The sequence below is a fragment of the Xenopus laevis genome, chromosome 1L (genome assembly GCF_017654675.1).
Source record: "Xenopus laevis strain J_2021 chromosome 1L, Xenopus_laevis_v10.1, whole genome shotgun sequence".
NCBI classification, from domain to species: domain Eukaryota; kingdom Metazoa; phylum Chordata; class Amphibia; order Anura; family Pipidae; genus Xenopus; species Xenopus laevis.
In genome coordinates this window covers 180,457,985-180,475,042 of record NC_054371.1, presented here as the reverse complement: position 1 = coordinate 180,475,042, position 17,058 = coordinate 180,457,985, and the positions used below count along the sequence as shown (strand labels likewise).

At 40.6% G+C, this 17,058-nt stretch overlaps 1 protein-coding gene across 1 annotated transcript; it reads right to left on the bottom strand.

The window, feature by feature from the left end:
* Nucleotides 1-5,535: 5,535 nt before the first annotated feature.
* xbp1.L (X-box binding protein 1 L homeolog) lies at nt 5,536-16,834 on the bottom strand. Its single transcript, NM_001087054.1, is given in 6 exon segments — nt 5,536-7,509; nt 8,871-8,951; nt 8,978-9,034; nt 9,949-10,083; nt 12,508-12,604; nt 16,594-16,834. Coding segments are annotated over 6 exon segments (1,191 nt in total). The 5' UTR covers nt 16,782-16,834; the 3' UTR covers nt 5,536-6,876.
* Nucleotides 16,835-17,058: the final 224 nt, after the last annotated feature.

Sequence of the window (17,058 nt, the reverse complement as noted above, 5' to 3'; positions counted from 1 at the left end):
TGATAGACCTGCCTAGTTTGCTAAACAATAATTTTGAGACTGTTAACCCCCTTCTGCGTCTTGCTATAGGCTTTTGCCTGCCTTTACCTGAAAGTTTACATTGTATCATTTCGAGACCATACATCTGCCAAGCCCCTTGGTCAGTTCATTATTGGTACATGGACTGTTGGCCTCTTACAAAGTGTAATGCTTGGCTCTTGAATAGTCAGGTAGTTATAGGCAGCAATACCTGGAAGTGAAACCATTCAGGAAAGAAGAGGATTTGGAGTTGAAACAGAGAAATGTATGATTTAGAATATCACTTCTGTTGTGGTTATTATTACACAAAAAGCAGCTGCTAATTTCAGTATCAGCCACAATAAAGGTTTCCTTTTTGAAACTCCAGCTGTGCCATCAAAACATATTATGTATTTTAATACTTTTAGTTTGTTATGATACAGTAACGGACTGACTTAGTGTTTCTTGCCAGATAGCTAAATATTATGATTGATAGGGGCCTCTTCAGAGGAAGAAATAGCACTGTGGTCCAGTTCTCATCATACCATATGATCAGTAATGTAAGTAAAGCAATATGAACCCAGGTGAAAAATGCACTTTGGGCCTCCAACCCCACACCTGTGGCCATACCCAAATGTACCATCCTTCTAACTGCAGTTTACAGCTTGTTGTTGCATCAACTTCAAACTCTGGTGCAGTCCAGCCCCCTTTATAGTCCCACCACTATATGATCTTTTACTGCTCATTCTCAAGAATCTTTAAGATGTTTGAAAAAATCCCAATACTAAAAGAACAGTTAAAAGTCACAACAATAACACATGCACTGGTACCACTAGTATTCTGGCAGCTCACCTCTATGTACTGCTTTATTCACAGTCCTGGGAACTCAGTCAGCTGCAGTTGTATATCTATTAGGTGTTCTGCAACAATTATAGTCTCACAGACATGGGTGTTCTTCAGTTCAGAGCCTGATTATAACTGGGCTGGAAGGAAGCCGCTGCTTCAGAACCCTTTGAAAAACAGACCCATCCTTTAGAATAAGCTTTTGTTAACAGTGCCCTCTGATCCAAATTGTATTCTGTAAAACTTGTTGGTTAGATTGATGTAAGACCCCATTTGTTATAAAATGAATGTAAAGAGCAGTGTAAATGCTGGCAGTATATAAATAAATGTTTAACTCCGTCATTCTTGAATTTGGTGTTAACTCCTGCAAAATGGCATTTATAACTCCAGAAAATGTACAGCCGCTGGTTTTCCAAAATCACTAATTAGAGTTCTTTTTGAATTTTGTAAATGTGATATTTTTTTAACTCCAGATTAGCTACAATAATATTTGTTACTCCAAATTTCATTTCAGTTATGTCTAAAAGTGCTTGCTCTAATTATCTGACCTGGCACAATCACAAATAATAGTTTCTCCCACATGCACACTTGTGCCGCAGCATGGTCTCCTACACTGGTAGCACAGTCCTGGTGTGGCACAGCCATAGGGTGCTTTTCTTGCAAAAATTCTGTTTGATCCCCAAATCTGAAATGTGGTTTCTGTTAGCTTGCACTTCAGGTGGGGGAAGCAATTTTTTTTATGTAATCGTGCCATTTAACAATCCACTGTTATAGGATGTGGGAATAGAGCAAAACAATACAGATTGTGGTATAGTGTAGGAGGGGCTTTGTGAGTGAACTACTCCCATTGTATTGCTGGTGTTTATTTTGTCTAACTATGCCTCTGGAATATTGTGGCTCCTCTACTGAAATACTGGCTGATGGTGGGGTTATTGCCTGGTGCAGATGAGAACAGGTCAAACTGGCTAAAGCAAGTATCTGGGAGGGGTGTGGGAGTGCCTCCCCTTTCCTAATACAGGGTGAGACTTGATCTGTTAAAGGAAGTTATTTGCCCAATAATACTGGATTTCTGGTAACACCCTACTTTTTACAGAGCAGGGAAATTCTGGTTAGTTCAAGTAATTAAACTCATTTGCCTATGCATCTGCCTTCATCTCAAGGTGGAGTTTGGGTGGGAGTATTTAACCCCGGAGAGCACAGGACACACTTTACATTAGGATTGCTGCATTGCCACCATACCTGCAGTGGTGGATTCATGACATATGGGGCCCTTAGGCTACATACACACTGGCCCCCCTTCCTGGCTACTGCTGGGTATGGATGCATGAGGATCCAAGCTGTGCACTCTACACTGGGTTGGATTCGGTGCCTTTCCTGCCTTCTCCTCCCTCCATTGCCCAACCAGACCCAGCAATGCAAATAAAAATAATTAAAATAGAAATAGTAATTGGAAAAAAGCTGCATGGGTTCCTGATCACACTGGGCCCCTTGGCTAGAGTCATGCAGCGGGTCGGGTACCCACAAAAAACTGCGGGTAGAAGTTCTGGGTGCGTGTATACACGCGGGTCTGCGGTTCTGCCCGCGGGTCTTCTCAATAGCGATTTTATGCCTTTTTTATGATCACGTCCCGGGTTGTGGATAAGGTACTTGCTGGTTGGGTAGCGGGTCCAAGCAGGTAAGAATGCGGTTTGCGAACTGCAGGTTGCGGGTACAAGTCGAGTACGGGTCCCAAAAAATGGAATCGCACAGGACTCTACCCTAGGCTAAAGCCTAGGCCCTAGGGTAACCTGTGCATTAATTCGCCCCTGTATACCTGCTATAGCACAAGCAATTTCTAGGCAATTGGTGCTTGTCGAAGTGGCAGTGCATATTTAAAAGTGACACATGCCTGAAAAGCAATTGCATTAGTACTTTCATATGATTGTCATAGTAGGCGGGGTTGATTTGGCTACTAAATAATTTAAATTGGCCTGTATGTAATAACTACTGGGGGAGCAGGGGGTGAGATTGGGCCAGGGCACACACACCCTCAGGGCCCCCCGGCAGCTCGCGCACCACTGTTTCTGGCCCAAAAATTGCATACACCTGTATCTAGCAGAGTTAGAGTTAAGTCTAAGGCAACTGGACTTTCTTGAAAACGTTTCACCACTCATCCGAACAGCTTCTTATGTCAGGCTGCTGAATTACACAAATCTGTAGCTAGCAATCTCAGCCCAGGGTCACCTGAACTCTGTCCTGCTTATCAGTGAGCAGCCAAAGGTCACTAAATTACAGGTTTGTTGAGTAAAGGTCCCCATAGACGGAAAGATTTTTCTTTGGTGAATGACCGATTTTAGAGAAATCCAACCAATCTGTCAAATTATTGTGAAGTTAGTGGGAATCGAACGATTGTACATTTTACGATTTTTCGTCCGACATCTGTCAGAAAATTGTATCGGTCCCAGTGTAATCTATCTATGTTTGCAGGGCCAAGCAGGCAGCTACCCTCAGTTTTCCTGGCTTCAACTAGACAATATCACTTGAAATGGTCTTTTTAGTTGATGGACAAATCGTACATTTAAACGATTTTGAGATAATCGTGGTCTCACGATAGCGAAAATATATTTTAAAGATCTTTACATGTCTGGCCAGCTTTAAAGTTTGTTGAAACAGATACCCTGTAATTTGGATCTTCATGCCATTAGGGTAAGGGCACACACATAGGGGCAGATGTATCAAGGGTCGAATTTCGAGAGGGTTAAATCCCTCGAAATTTGACTGTAGAATAGAATCGAATAGGGAATTCGGGCAAATTTACGCGCTGGCGAATAGTCGAATGGGTGAATATTTGCCCGGCGAAAATAGTCGAGCAATCGATTATTCGACAGAAGGATTTTCATTCGATCGAATGATCGATCGATCATTTAAGTCAATTCAATAGTCGAGGAGCACAGAAAACTCCTCGAAATTCAAATTTTTTCCCCTCTATTCATTCATCCGAGCTTAGTGAATGTGCCCCTAAGATTTAGGTCCAGACCCAACAGAGTTTAGGCACTTGTCTGTTAAAAATGCCATAAAGTGCGTGTGCCTATTTATTTTTGCACATACAGTTATTATACTGGTTGCACCTACTGTATTACTATGACTTAGTAACCCCATACTTCATTGCCATTAACCTGGTATTGGGGTTCATACACAAACAGAGCTGCAGCTGGGGTCCAAAGCTCTCATGGATTCAATTCTTTAAAGGTAGTTGAGTCCAAACACACAGTACAGTTGTGCAGAGCTTCACTGCATCTGCCCTGCCTCTTCTGCACCTGTTGATGCAGTGGAACCCTGGAACTACTGCCAACCTGAATGTGGTGGTTATTCCAGGGTTCCAACAGTGGGCTGTGCCAATAGATGTAGATTTGTGCCAGAAAAATCAGACGCAAACTTCATTTTAATGCTGAAAATCCAAACAGACACTATCCTGGCTCAGAAAATGTCAGCCACAACTTGCATCTAGTTTTTTGCCATGCACAGGTGCAATAGCATTTGTTTTATGCATCAAGCATTGCTCCCCATTCAGCCACAATTTCTCTGGAATGATGAATTAAGAGTACAAAACATGATTTGCAACCAAAATTGCACTTTGCAGACTACAGTTTCAGTTATAAATTAGCTCTGTTTAGTTTACGATTCCTTTTGCAAACTGTTGCTTTCATGCTGTCTTCATGCCCGGATTTCCTTCTACGGCACCCCTAGGCCGCCAGGTCCTTGCCGCCCAATTTCACATGCTCCTATTCTACCTGAGCGAACATGCGCCGGATGGCAGCATACCTCGCCACAAATCCGGGTCTGGCTGTCTTTGCCCTAGTTAATGGCTTGCATATGGCTTAAAAATTAATTGCCCTGAGCATATTTCTTATTGTAAAGTGAAATAAGATTGTGCAACATTCACAGACTGGAGGACGTTCTTCTGGTGTGCAAAAAAAGTGTGGTAATGTGTCAGGAAAATAATGGCAGCTTGCATGAATTTTTGGAACTTTGCCCTTAACCCCTATTAGTAAATAAAGTCTCCAGTATTATCTTTGTTAATAGTCCCCCAAGCTCAGCCCTGTGTCATAGATGTGGTAACTCCAATTATGGTCACATGGGAATCCTCTGCAGTCTCATGTGACTAGACTGTTTATGTCACATGATGAAAGTCAAAGAATTAAAAAGTTTCATATCCGTGCATTGGTCTGTGTTAGGAAAAATGTGTATTTGCTTCAGAACATTTATAGAATAGCGTTTAGGAATAATTGTAGCTCTCTGATCAGCATCATATATTCATTGGGGGAAAAAGGTGCAGATTCCTCTTCGTTACCCTCAGCCACACATACAGTAGCAGGGAAGAAAAAAATCAGAACCCTGATATAAGTCAAAATGTTATTACCTCTGCATATGAATTATCAATGCCAAGGCCCACATTTATAGAATACCTTGAGTGAGTACCAACCTTTGTTTGGCCTGTTAGATGCGCTATACATATTAAATCTCCCATAAAATCCAGACCCACCCAATAGGTTTTCCTTGGTCTTCCACTGTGTTTTTTGTGTGGAATTTCTCTTCTTACCAGACAGGGGCATTTTGCCCATTATCGGAGGAATAACAGCAGTGTGTTGTTACCTTTAGGGTTATGGAGTTTGAAAGCTTTCACAATTTCAAAAAATTAAGCACAAAACACAAGGATGTTTTTTATTGCACTTTAATGGCATAGTAGTTTTAAATATTAAATGGAGAAAGCAAATTTCTTAACCTCTAAAATAAAAATGGTGGAAATATATATAATCATCTCATTTACACAGTAAATTTAAAATACAAGTCTGATCTGCAGGATACTGTGGTTCTGTACATTTCTCCCCCTGTGGGTAGAAGTTATATACAAGGACATTTGTGGAATACAACTGAAAATCTTTAACAGAAAGGCAAACTTGCTGAAAATAGGTAATCGCAGGTACAAACAAAAATGTTTCTTTAAAATCAGCAAAATCAGGCCGAATCTAAAGACCGTTTAACTAATGGGAAAGTCTATAGATTAAACGGAATTAAAAAAATGTGGCAATGAGTTAACCAGAGATGGCCAACACAATGCATTTTGTACTTATGTGGCACCAGAAATATCTTCCAGCACCATCTTAGCTAGAAAAAGAATGACCACATCTAATCACAGAAATAGAAGTCTGTGTTTGTACATTATGATGCCACACTGAATGCTACTCTCCTAACAACTCTGCAAGCTACATGTATGAGAAATACTTCATTTACATTAATACTTTCCCTTCAGTTTTCATTTCCACGAACACTTGGCAAAATGTAGAATCATTCTCCCACATAATCTTTCTCCCACGGCCCCGTCAAAAAGTTGCTCGGATTCTATCATTGGAAATAACCTATAAATGATGCTATATGAATGGCAAACACGTTTAAGCGGTGGAATGAATCCTTTGTTTGGGGGTTAATGAGCATTGAATCTTTCATAGACTGGTATATACTTTGTGACAGCATCAATGACCTAGATTTGTTTTTCTTTCTTAAAAAAAAAAAAAAAAAGATGGAAAACAGCACAGAAAAAAAGATAATTACTGAGATAAAGGTTGTGTGTGGCTTCCATCACTGCACACCAATGCAGTGACAAGGATAGGCGCACTGTGCCCAATTACGGAAGGGAAACTACCACTGAGCAAGTTGTACTTAGAAAAACAAAAATACATAAATAAATAAATAACCGTTTGCCTTGCTTCTTATCGAAATAAGAAATCTCACCATTGGATTGAAGAAATGTACCTCTTGTGCTTTTGGGGTACAACAGTAAAAAAAAAAAATAAAAACAGGTTTCCAATCAATAAGATTTATATTGTGCTCTAAGCTGACCCTTCCTGAATCACAGAACAATTTTACCTTAAGAAAAGATAAGACATTGGCAGATATCTTTTTCAGTTAAAGAAAGCTGTATGGTAAAGCCTGATAACCTGGCAATACTGAAAGAAAAGGGTGCAATGCACGGCAGTATTAGATTTATCACAGATGTATTTAAAAATGTACATCAAACTCTGAGCTATGACTCCAGAAAGAAACGGCATCAACAGGAGATGAAGTACAAATGGATTGGTCCATATGGGCACTGAGGAGAAGCTGGGGGAAAAGTTCGGTACTGAACGAGTCTTCCCAAACCCGGTCAGAGTTCAGAGGAGAGGACAGGTCACTGAAGGGTGAAGAACACCCTTCATAGCCAGAGTCACTTCCTGTATCCAATATGTTAGATGATTTTTCAAGGTTGTTTTCAGAACAGGGCAAAAAGCTTTGCATTCCGAGGATGGGGACTAGGTCATCTTCTTGTGGTTCCTGTTTCACACAGGTCAGGTCATCTTCGCAGGTAGGGCTGAAAGATGCTTCCTCCATTTTAACTACTATGCTGGTCTCAACACCTTGCGCAGAGTCTTCCTCTGTGCTTAGTGGCTTGGTGTACACGTGATCGAATCGGATCAGTTCATTAATGGCGTCCAGCTTGGCTGATGGGGTCCCCACAGGAGAAGATGGGGAGGAGGATATGGAATCTGATTCTTCTCCCTTGAGCTCTTCATCTGGGCTTCCAGCAAGTGCTCCTTCATAGGCAAGCAACAAGTCTGAGTCCAGGCTTTCCAGAAGGCCCAACAAGAGATCAGACTGTAAGAGAGACATACAAAGTCATTTATAGGTTTGAAGAAGATAGAATAACAAAGCTGGGAAAACAAAGCTGGCAAAAATGGATTGCCATAGACTGTAGAAACTACAGCGTTGCATCAGTATCCCAAAAGGGAAAAAGTTCAACACACTCAAAGTTTTAAAGATCCCTTTAACACTTTGAGTTGGAGTCTGCTTTTACATATGATTCACATGTCAGCCAGAGGATCCGATATCCTGAGGATACATTGGTACTCTAAAGGGAATTTGCTTGGAACAAGTTATCTGCATGGGTCAGGACAACAGGGTTTTTGTGTATTTCCCCCATACATGTGTGTTCTGGTAATTACTTTAAAGTTTTGGCGTTCTAAGGCATAAAAAAATATGTCAGCTAATACTCAACTGTCCATTTCCTTAAAAAAAATTATACTGATAAACTTTGTATTTTATGCATCAGTATAAATAAAATATGAATACAATTGCCAAAATAAATGCAACTCCCTGTGCAGAAAAACAAAATATGGGTGCATTGTGAATTTTCTCCTTGTCTAACTTCACCACCAAAGTTTGCTGTAAGAGAAACGTGTCAAATTTTCTCCTGCAGTGGATTCTCTGTAAAAATCCATCAGTGTATTTCCCCCATACAACTGTAGTAGGGAAAATTCTTAGATTTTTCACCATGAAGAAATTGTGTAAGTGACATAGCTCATGAGATGGCTGCTCTATCTTTATAATGGCAGTTTACCAGCATTAACCTGAAGCAATTTCTCTGGGCAAAAATTCATTCTTATGCCCTTTGTAAACTGGCAAAGGCTCCCTGGAGAAATTTCGCTTTGGCAAAAATAAGTGAATTTTCACCAAAGTAAATAAAAATTTCACCAGTGCTAAGTTAGTTTGCCAAAACTTGACATACTCTTCTTTTAATGAATGAAGAATGTCAATGTCGTCACAAATTTTCATTTTTGGTGATCAAACACCAAATGTCAACTTTCACCCTTTAGTAAATATGCCCCAAACGAATGAGAAGTGTGTTTTTTGATATGGCACATTTCCCTTCAAAACAGGAAGGAAGACACAACTCTTGAAAGCTAGGCTTAACAAACTGGAGATATAGGAAGCATGTTTTCCCAAGTCTCTTTTGGTGGTGATAAGCACATAAGGGTGTTTTGATCACTGCCGTTTCCTTCCTGAGCATAGCAGTGGTTTAAACACTCCATGCACCATAGCTTTCTTTAGAATAGCTTAGGGAGGTACATGTAGCCAAAAAAGCCCTAATTCATTCAACACTCTAAGAGTGTAACTCCAAACAGTCTAGTGGCAGAGCCAGAGCCTACAGTTTGAATGATAAGGAGACATCTGCTCACCTCAGAGTCTGAAGTGTCAGGGCTGTCAGGATCCATGTAGACACTGTCAGGTTCAGAGACATCTGGGCCTGCTCCTGCTGCAGAGGGGCACATAGTCTGAGTGCTGCGGACTCAGCGGACCCGGTCTCCGGCCTGACTTTATCTTTTCTGGACTGATTCAGCTCCTGGAAGAAAAATCCAGAAAGTAGGCAGGTTACATAGCTGTGCAAGCCAGGACAGTAACACAGGCATATGCAATACACTATATTGTTACCCAAATTACATTGGGTAAAGCAAGGCATGCAAAGGTTAACAAGCAACTCTTTACTGCAGAAACAGCTAAAAGCCTTTGAGATGTAGTTAAATTACAACCAATGATATAGAAAGGCTGCTGGATATTACAAGTTGTAGTTCAGAAGCCATAGGGCCACAAGGTGGATGTCCCTTAAGTGATTTCCATTTAAATCACTAAAATTGCAGTAACTGGTGTGAACTTTGGACGTTTCTTCTCCGGGGAAGTTGCGGTTCCTCTTCACTTTTGGCAGTTGAGACAGTTCAGGCTGACAGCTTAAACTAATAGGAACAGGTGGCCTTCAGGCCAGCAAGTCTGATCATTAAAATATCATTTAATTTAGCAGGCTGTGCAGCAGAGTAATGTCAGCAGTACATTTTATCCTGCTGATGTGATTTCCAGTCATCTCTTTACTGCATGCAAATAAAGAGCAATCATTAGATGGCTCAGCATAGTTTTCTTTATTTACGGAGGATCAGTACTTCCTGGACAAACAAGGAAATGCCATGCAAGTAAGAGTGCAGCTTGTTTGACAGGGGAGGGGTGAGCAAACAAAGTAAGTTACAGCTAGAGTCTGTGCCCAAATCACATGAATAAGAGGTCTGGTATTATTCCACTCTTACTTCCAATGGGTAATAGCCACAGACTCCAGGCAGTCGGGAAACACAAAGAACAGATTTAAACATATTTAAATCTGAATTAAATGGGAATTTTATATAATGGCGCCTATCCCTCAGCATGTACCATGGCCTTTTATAACAAAAACCAAAAATACGATGCTGATAAATTAATGGACAAGATAATCACCTGTGATTCTTCTTCTTCTTCTTTCTTTAACTCCAGGGTGCTTAGGCCCAATCTTTGGCGTAGCTCCTGGTTTTCAGTCAACAAGCCATGAGATTTTTCTCTTAAAATCTGGTTTTCAATTAAAAGCTTCTCATTCTGGAAGAGATCAAACACATGACATTAGGCACGAATGCTCAATTTACCGCCAGGCAGCTCTTTGAGCTTTGACCCATGATATCGGTTTCATCTGCAAAGTATTTAGACTTGCCACTGAGCACACAAGGGCAGAGAGGCCAGGGTTCTCAAGAACAACTATTTATCAGCTATGTGCTTCATGAATACAGGGAGATCAGACATATAAAATAAATCAATAAAAAAACTGCACAAGACCCAGGCCCAATTGATCACTTCTAGTTGCTAAGCTTTGAGTTCAGTCTCGTGAAACAACTTTGGGCGACTTCGGAAAACGAAGCTGTCCGAGTGCCACAGGGGAGGCAGTTCGGGGGAAATTAGTCACCCTGAAGAAGAGGAGATTTGTCGCTGGGTGACAGTCGGCCCGTGTCTTTGCCCTTATAAAAGAAACCATTTCTACTACTCAGGATACTGTTACTGAAGTTTTTTTTATGTAAAAAGGTGCCTTAGACAAAAGCAAAAACATTATGCTTATTGCTTAATCTTACTCTGGATTGTACCCCAGTAAGCAATATAAAAGGTTGTTCTACATTGTGCCCCACCACACTTTCTTCACTAAACCAAAGGAAGAATTATGCGCACCTGCAAGCACACAGGTTATGCAGATAGCCTATTTACTAGATACTAGGTTTTTTTAACCTAATCTGGTATCTTGTATTTCAGCATTACAAAAAGGTATAAACAAGATGCATGTGCTAACTTGCCTGTTTCAGGAGAGAAGATGTAACACAAGAGATAAAGTGCCCCAAGACAAAAGCTTTTGCCACCAGGCACTAGGTAGTCCTCCTTTGCTTGCAAGCAGACTGTCAAGTATAAAAGACTAAAATGACCAACGCCCATACATGCTAGACTGGTGCACCCAGGGGCCAGACGTACTGGATCTATTTCTATTCAAGTCTGTCACAACCTCCCTCTTTTCAAGGGTCAGGGTGGGGGTAATGAATTAACATTACAAACAAAAAGTAGTATACAAAACTTGCTAGTACTATAATATGGAAAATACTCATGCAAATACACCAGCAGCCTAACAGCAATGAGAGGACCAGTAAAGCAGGAACAGCTATGAAATGCTGAATTAATGCATAGCTGAATAGTTGCACCAGGGTATGTTTAGTTTTAAGTTATATGTGCCTGAAGTGTGTTTTAAAAAAACAATTCACATTCCAGTTTGAATTCCAAAAACATTGTAAATTGCAGGGAATACCAAATATGCTTAAAGGGAAATATGCAGCATTTCTGAATAGTTTATCAGATATTTATTTTCCCTCAAAACATCGCAATGTGTGAATCAACATTCCTTTGATGCACATCTAATATTTCATGCCTTACCCAAGACATTCTTCAGTGGTTTGTCAAAATTATACTTACGCCCCTGGAGGCCCATAGAACAAGGGGTACTTCAGTGCCTATTACATCTAACTTTTGGCTATACATGTACTGAAAGTAGGCAGTCACAGTTTCAAATACTTGTCATCTCTAGGGCATCTACTGATTTATATCTATGGAGAATTGAGCAAAACAGCCACTCACACGTACGTATATAGATGCATATATATGCAGGGAAATAATTTATGTACAGCAAGAGAAACTGGGTCTCTTTTTATCGCTGCAATATATGTATTAAAATGGCAATAAGAACGTACCACTTGATCCTTGGATATATATACTGGGTAGACCCCTCGAGGGGAATCCCAAGGCAGATCAAAGGTTAATGAACCACATACTGACAGCGGCTCGGAGACTTATATGTTCAAAGTGGAAACAAAGATTAGCTCCTACTATGACTGAAGTGCAAGATAAAGTGGAAGACATACGTAGAATGGAATATATGTCAGCGATACATAATCACAGCACTTCGGCTTACGATAAGGTATGGACGAATTGGATATATCATTTTCCCAACATTCACACAACAGCATAGTCACTATGATCTTCCAGAATTTAGGGGCCCAGAGCGCCTATACAGCATGCGCAGTTTATGACTGCAGAATATGGACACGACTACGTTCTTTGATCAGGGCCTCTTTGCACCAAGTCCTCCTTTCCATTTTTCAATTTTTCTGCGATACTTTAGACCTATACCTCCTACCTCCATATCACTCTTTGACTGGTTTACCCAGATACCATACTCCAAACCTTGATGTGGAGTGGGGCTGCACCTTGTGAAACCTTAAGACACTATGCTATTTTATTGTATTTAGTCAATCATATCCACAACCTTGCATACTTCAGTTTCTCAACTGTATAATGTTTTTTTTTTCTTTTCTGTTTTCTTATGTTTCTTATGTTTCCTATTTTGTCCTACTTATTATTTGTGTAAAATTCATAAAACTACTTAAATAAAGAGTTATAAAAAAAAAAATGGCAATAAGAAATTAGAAAAATTACCTCCATTTCTAAATCTATCACTTGCTGTTCCAGTTCACTCATTCTGGCTTTTTTCCTGTCCCGAGCAGTCTGTGCTGCTACTCTGTTTTTTAATTTTCTGGAAAAAAAAAAAAGTAGAAAAGGAAAGTTAGCAGGGAGAAAGGTGCACATTTGCACGCACACAAACAAAGATGTTTTCTCAGTTTATCAGTAGAAAAATCATCCCTTGCCCATGGATGGAGGGAGGCAGACAGAAGAATGTAAGCATTTGGCCAATGTTTATAAACACGATAGATATAGAATCACAGCAGGTGGGGGCAGCCACTGTATACAAAATAAGGTATAGGCAACAGAGATGGCTTATACTTAGTGACCCAAGTAATGAATAAATAGAAAATAATCGGCTGCTGGTACAGAGTGATAACAGAGTACAATTGCAGGATGTTGCATCAGAACGAGAGACAAACAGATGGTTCCCGTCACTGACCAACAAGCTGCAACTGGCATGCAATGTGTCAGTATGTGATGTATGCGGTGTATGTGTATGTGATGTATGCAGTACATTCCCTCCCAGTTACTGGCAGATGTGGCCCATGCCAGCTAAAAGTCTGAGATACCCGATATACTGAGAGCAGAATTTAGATTTACTCACTTAGAGAGACTTTATAGGTTCAGTTAAACAAACACAAAACAATATGCTCATTTTACATAAACATGGTTATCTCCTTGGTACATTCCAGTTGTTGTTTCATTACAAGTCCCAATATCTTCAGATCTCCAAATTGCAGCCCTTTGTAGCAGCTGGAGGGCCTCAGGCTGGACATGCTAGTCTTATGAAAAGTAGTAGAAATTGTGTGTGATTCAACCACCTTGGATAATCTTGTGAATTGGGTGCAAAGCAGTCCAGAAACCCTTGCCAGGGGTCACATAGCCATACAAGAAAAATATACCGCTGCAGCACCTCTTTGTTGCAAAAAGTGAAGGGAGAAAGTAAGCTCAAAACATTGCCTAGTTCTCTGACCTAATAAATTCAGCTTTTCGCTTTTTGCAACAAAGAGGTGCTGCAGCAGTATTTTTTTTCTTGGACATCCAAGTCTTATAACAAGTAAATATAGCACAAATTGATAAAGACAATCCCAGAGAGACAGTGGGTGCTACGTAGAGCAGCTACCGCCTATAGAATTTGATGACATCCCTTCAAGACAGCACTAAGGGACATTACTAGATTTTTCCAGTCTTCACACCAATGCACGATTACCAATTTGATACGATATATAATCAGTGAATATAGTGATAGTACAATGGTGTAATGCTGCCAATTATCACCAAAAGCTCAGTGACAGCAACCAATAATTAAACTAAAGTCCCTAACTGGTTACTGATTTTTTTCCAATATGAGCAAATGAGCCCCACTAATCTTCCCTAAGATTATGTGATTGTGTTTTATGCAGAGTTCATACATATTGCCAGATACAGAATACTTTCATATGGGAAGCGGCTCCACGAATAAAGAAGAAGCTGTGAAGCCTATATGGCCAGCACAGAATGCTTTTTTAATTTTTTTTTTTTTTTTTAAAGAGGAACTGTAAAGGGTAGGAGCGTGAATACATTCTTGGCGATAAGCAAAGTTCATTTCCTCTTTCTTCGGGTATCTGATAACATTCATGTTGTGAAGATGGCACACTATTCTTAGATTATAAAACAGTTGCCACGGTGGCAGATATTTTGGGGCCAAGATAAGGAGAAGTAACTATAGGCCATGGAGGATAAATATTAACAATTTCAAAATGTATCATGGAATCTGTTAACTGAAAAGCAAAGCTTACTGCCAGTGTAGAAGAAATGAATAGGATTAGAGGACTTTCCTTGAAGCTCTGGTTTGTCTGCTAAGCAAAAAGATAAAGTTGCTAACACTTCAGTGTTTCTATTTAGTGCTGCGCTTCCCCTCCCAGCCGAGGCTAACTGTCACCTCATCTTCACTAACCAGTCATACTGCTGTCACTGTACTGCTGAGCAATGACAGTGAACTTGTATGGCAGTGGCACAGCCCATTACTAGGGAAAAGTTATTTGTGTAACAGGTTCTACTGTACATCAATGATATATTAGACTCTATGGTCACAGAGAAATGATTAAAGAATAATGTTGCGGCCATGAATAACCTGTAAACGGTATAGTGAATAAAGTACCCCCAACTGTAAAACATAAGGATATTAAAGCCATGCAGGAATTCCTTCTCAATATAGGAAAAAAGCCAGAGGCTTTTATAGAAAGTCATGAAACTCTGGTTTCTAATATTCTCATATTTTATAATGGTGGTACATTCTCTTTTATCATACACAAACACTGATTGGTGCTTAGCGATGTCAAGATGCACTGAAACATGAGTAACGACGTTACCCCCTTTTTAAAATATTAGAATTCAAGAAATTCCTCAGCTTCTTTAATGGACTAGAACTCCTCGATGATTAGCAATAACCTTTCTTTTTATAAAAATAAAATGAAAATGTCTAACCTACAGTTCAACTAATATTGCTGTACTACAACTCTCAGCATTGTGTGACATCCTACATTGTCCCCCAGCTAGAAGGTATGGCCCGCTGGACTTTAATTTAGGGTAAGACATACAATCCTCCATATGTTGCTGAACTCTACTAACACCCTGCATTCTCTAAATAAAGGAACTGTGGTGCAGTTAATGTACTTTTCCTGCTTAAAACAAATTCTGGGAAACGGTTTAAAACAGCCCCACCACCAAGCAGAAGTTACATGTTGAGCAAGCCAGTTCCAGGAAAGGAACATTTAAAAAAAAAACCCAGTTCTGTACAAATTTAATTGCTCTGGTAGGAGCCTTGACGTCACTGGAGGCAGCTCCCTTTGTTGCCACGCAGGCAGGATTATGCAGCAGATTGCTCAGACTCCTACAGAGCAGGCATTGGAAAAATGTCATCAGAATATAAGAAAATCCCATTCAGAAAAGCATCTTAGAGGTAATAGGATGGGGTGTTCTAGGATTGTTATGGGATATAGTTATCTTGTTTACAGGTCTCTGAGACTAAAGCCCTTAATAAAGCTTAATATGAATGAGAACATTAGCAAGATGCATTTTATTGGACCAACATATGGTTTGGAAGTAGCAATGAGCAGGGAATACAACATTTTTATATCATCTCATGGGCAGGGAATACAAAATTTTTATATTATCTCATGGGCAGGGAATACAACATTTTTTTATTATCACATGGGCAGGGAATACAACATTTTTCTATTATCTGATGGGCAGGGAATACAACCTTTTTATATCATCTCATGGGCAGGGAATACAACATTTTTCTATTATCACATGGGCAGGGAATACAACCTTTTCTATTATCTGATGGGCAGGGAATACAACCTTTTTATATCATCTCATGGGCAGGGAATACAACATTTTTCTATTATCACATGGGCAGGGAATACAACCTTTTCTATTATCCGATGGGCAGGGAATACAACCTTTTTATATCATCTCATGGGCAGGGAATACAACATTTTTCTATTATCTCATGGGCAGGGAATACAACCTTTTTCTATTATCTGATGGGCAGGGAATACAACCTTTTTCTATTATCTGATGGGCAGGGAATACAACCTTTTTATATCATCTCATGGGCAGGGAATACTAATTTTTTCTATTATCACATGGGCAGGGAATACAACCTTTTTCTATTATCTGATGGGCAGGGAATACAACGTTTTTATATCAACACATGGGCAGGGAATACAACCCTGTATTATATGACAGGCAGGAAATACAGCCCCTATACTATAAGACAGGCAGGGAATAATCACAGAGAGGAAAATGACAATATTTAAGGAATAATTGTGCAAATATCCCACCCCCCGTGCTGCGGCTGTATTGCCTGGGCCCTAGCCCTCAGTGACACTGGGGGTGAATGAATGAAATTCCAGATGGGACTCCCAGCTGTACTACAACTCCCAGCAGCCTGAGTGCTCCTGATTAATAACAGATACACCCCAGTAATGTACAGACCGAGGCTCTGCAGCTGCCGCGGCTCAGTGGGCCAGTAGTACAGCTAGAGAGAAGCAGAGAAACCAGCGGACGCACCTTCTAAGCGCTTTTTCCTCCGAGCTAAGGTGGGTGAGTCTCTGTCTCTTCCTTGGGGGTTGCTCATTGCTGACGGACTCCGGACTGCTCGGGCTGCTTATGGGTAACATTACGGATCCCAAGGCGTCGGCCTGCTCACACTGATTCCCGGGAATAAAGATCACTTTGGGGGCTCCCACGACCACCATGTTGAAGGGGTGCAGGGGATCTGTGGGGTAGATTGGGAGACGGGGGACAGGGAGGAAGAAGGAAGCACAGCGTTAGCCGGGTAGGAATTATTTTGGGCTCTGACTCAGCGACCCATTCATATCTACCCGGCGTGTCTCCTCCCCATTGGTCCGTTTTCGTTACGTCAGTCACTGCTGCCTTGCTATTGGCCAGAGGCCGTTGAAAGCTGAAGCCGATTTAGCTATCGCTTCAGGGCGTTTGCTCCCTGCTGTCCTGACTGGTAGTCACACCCACTAC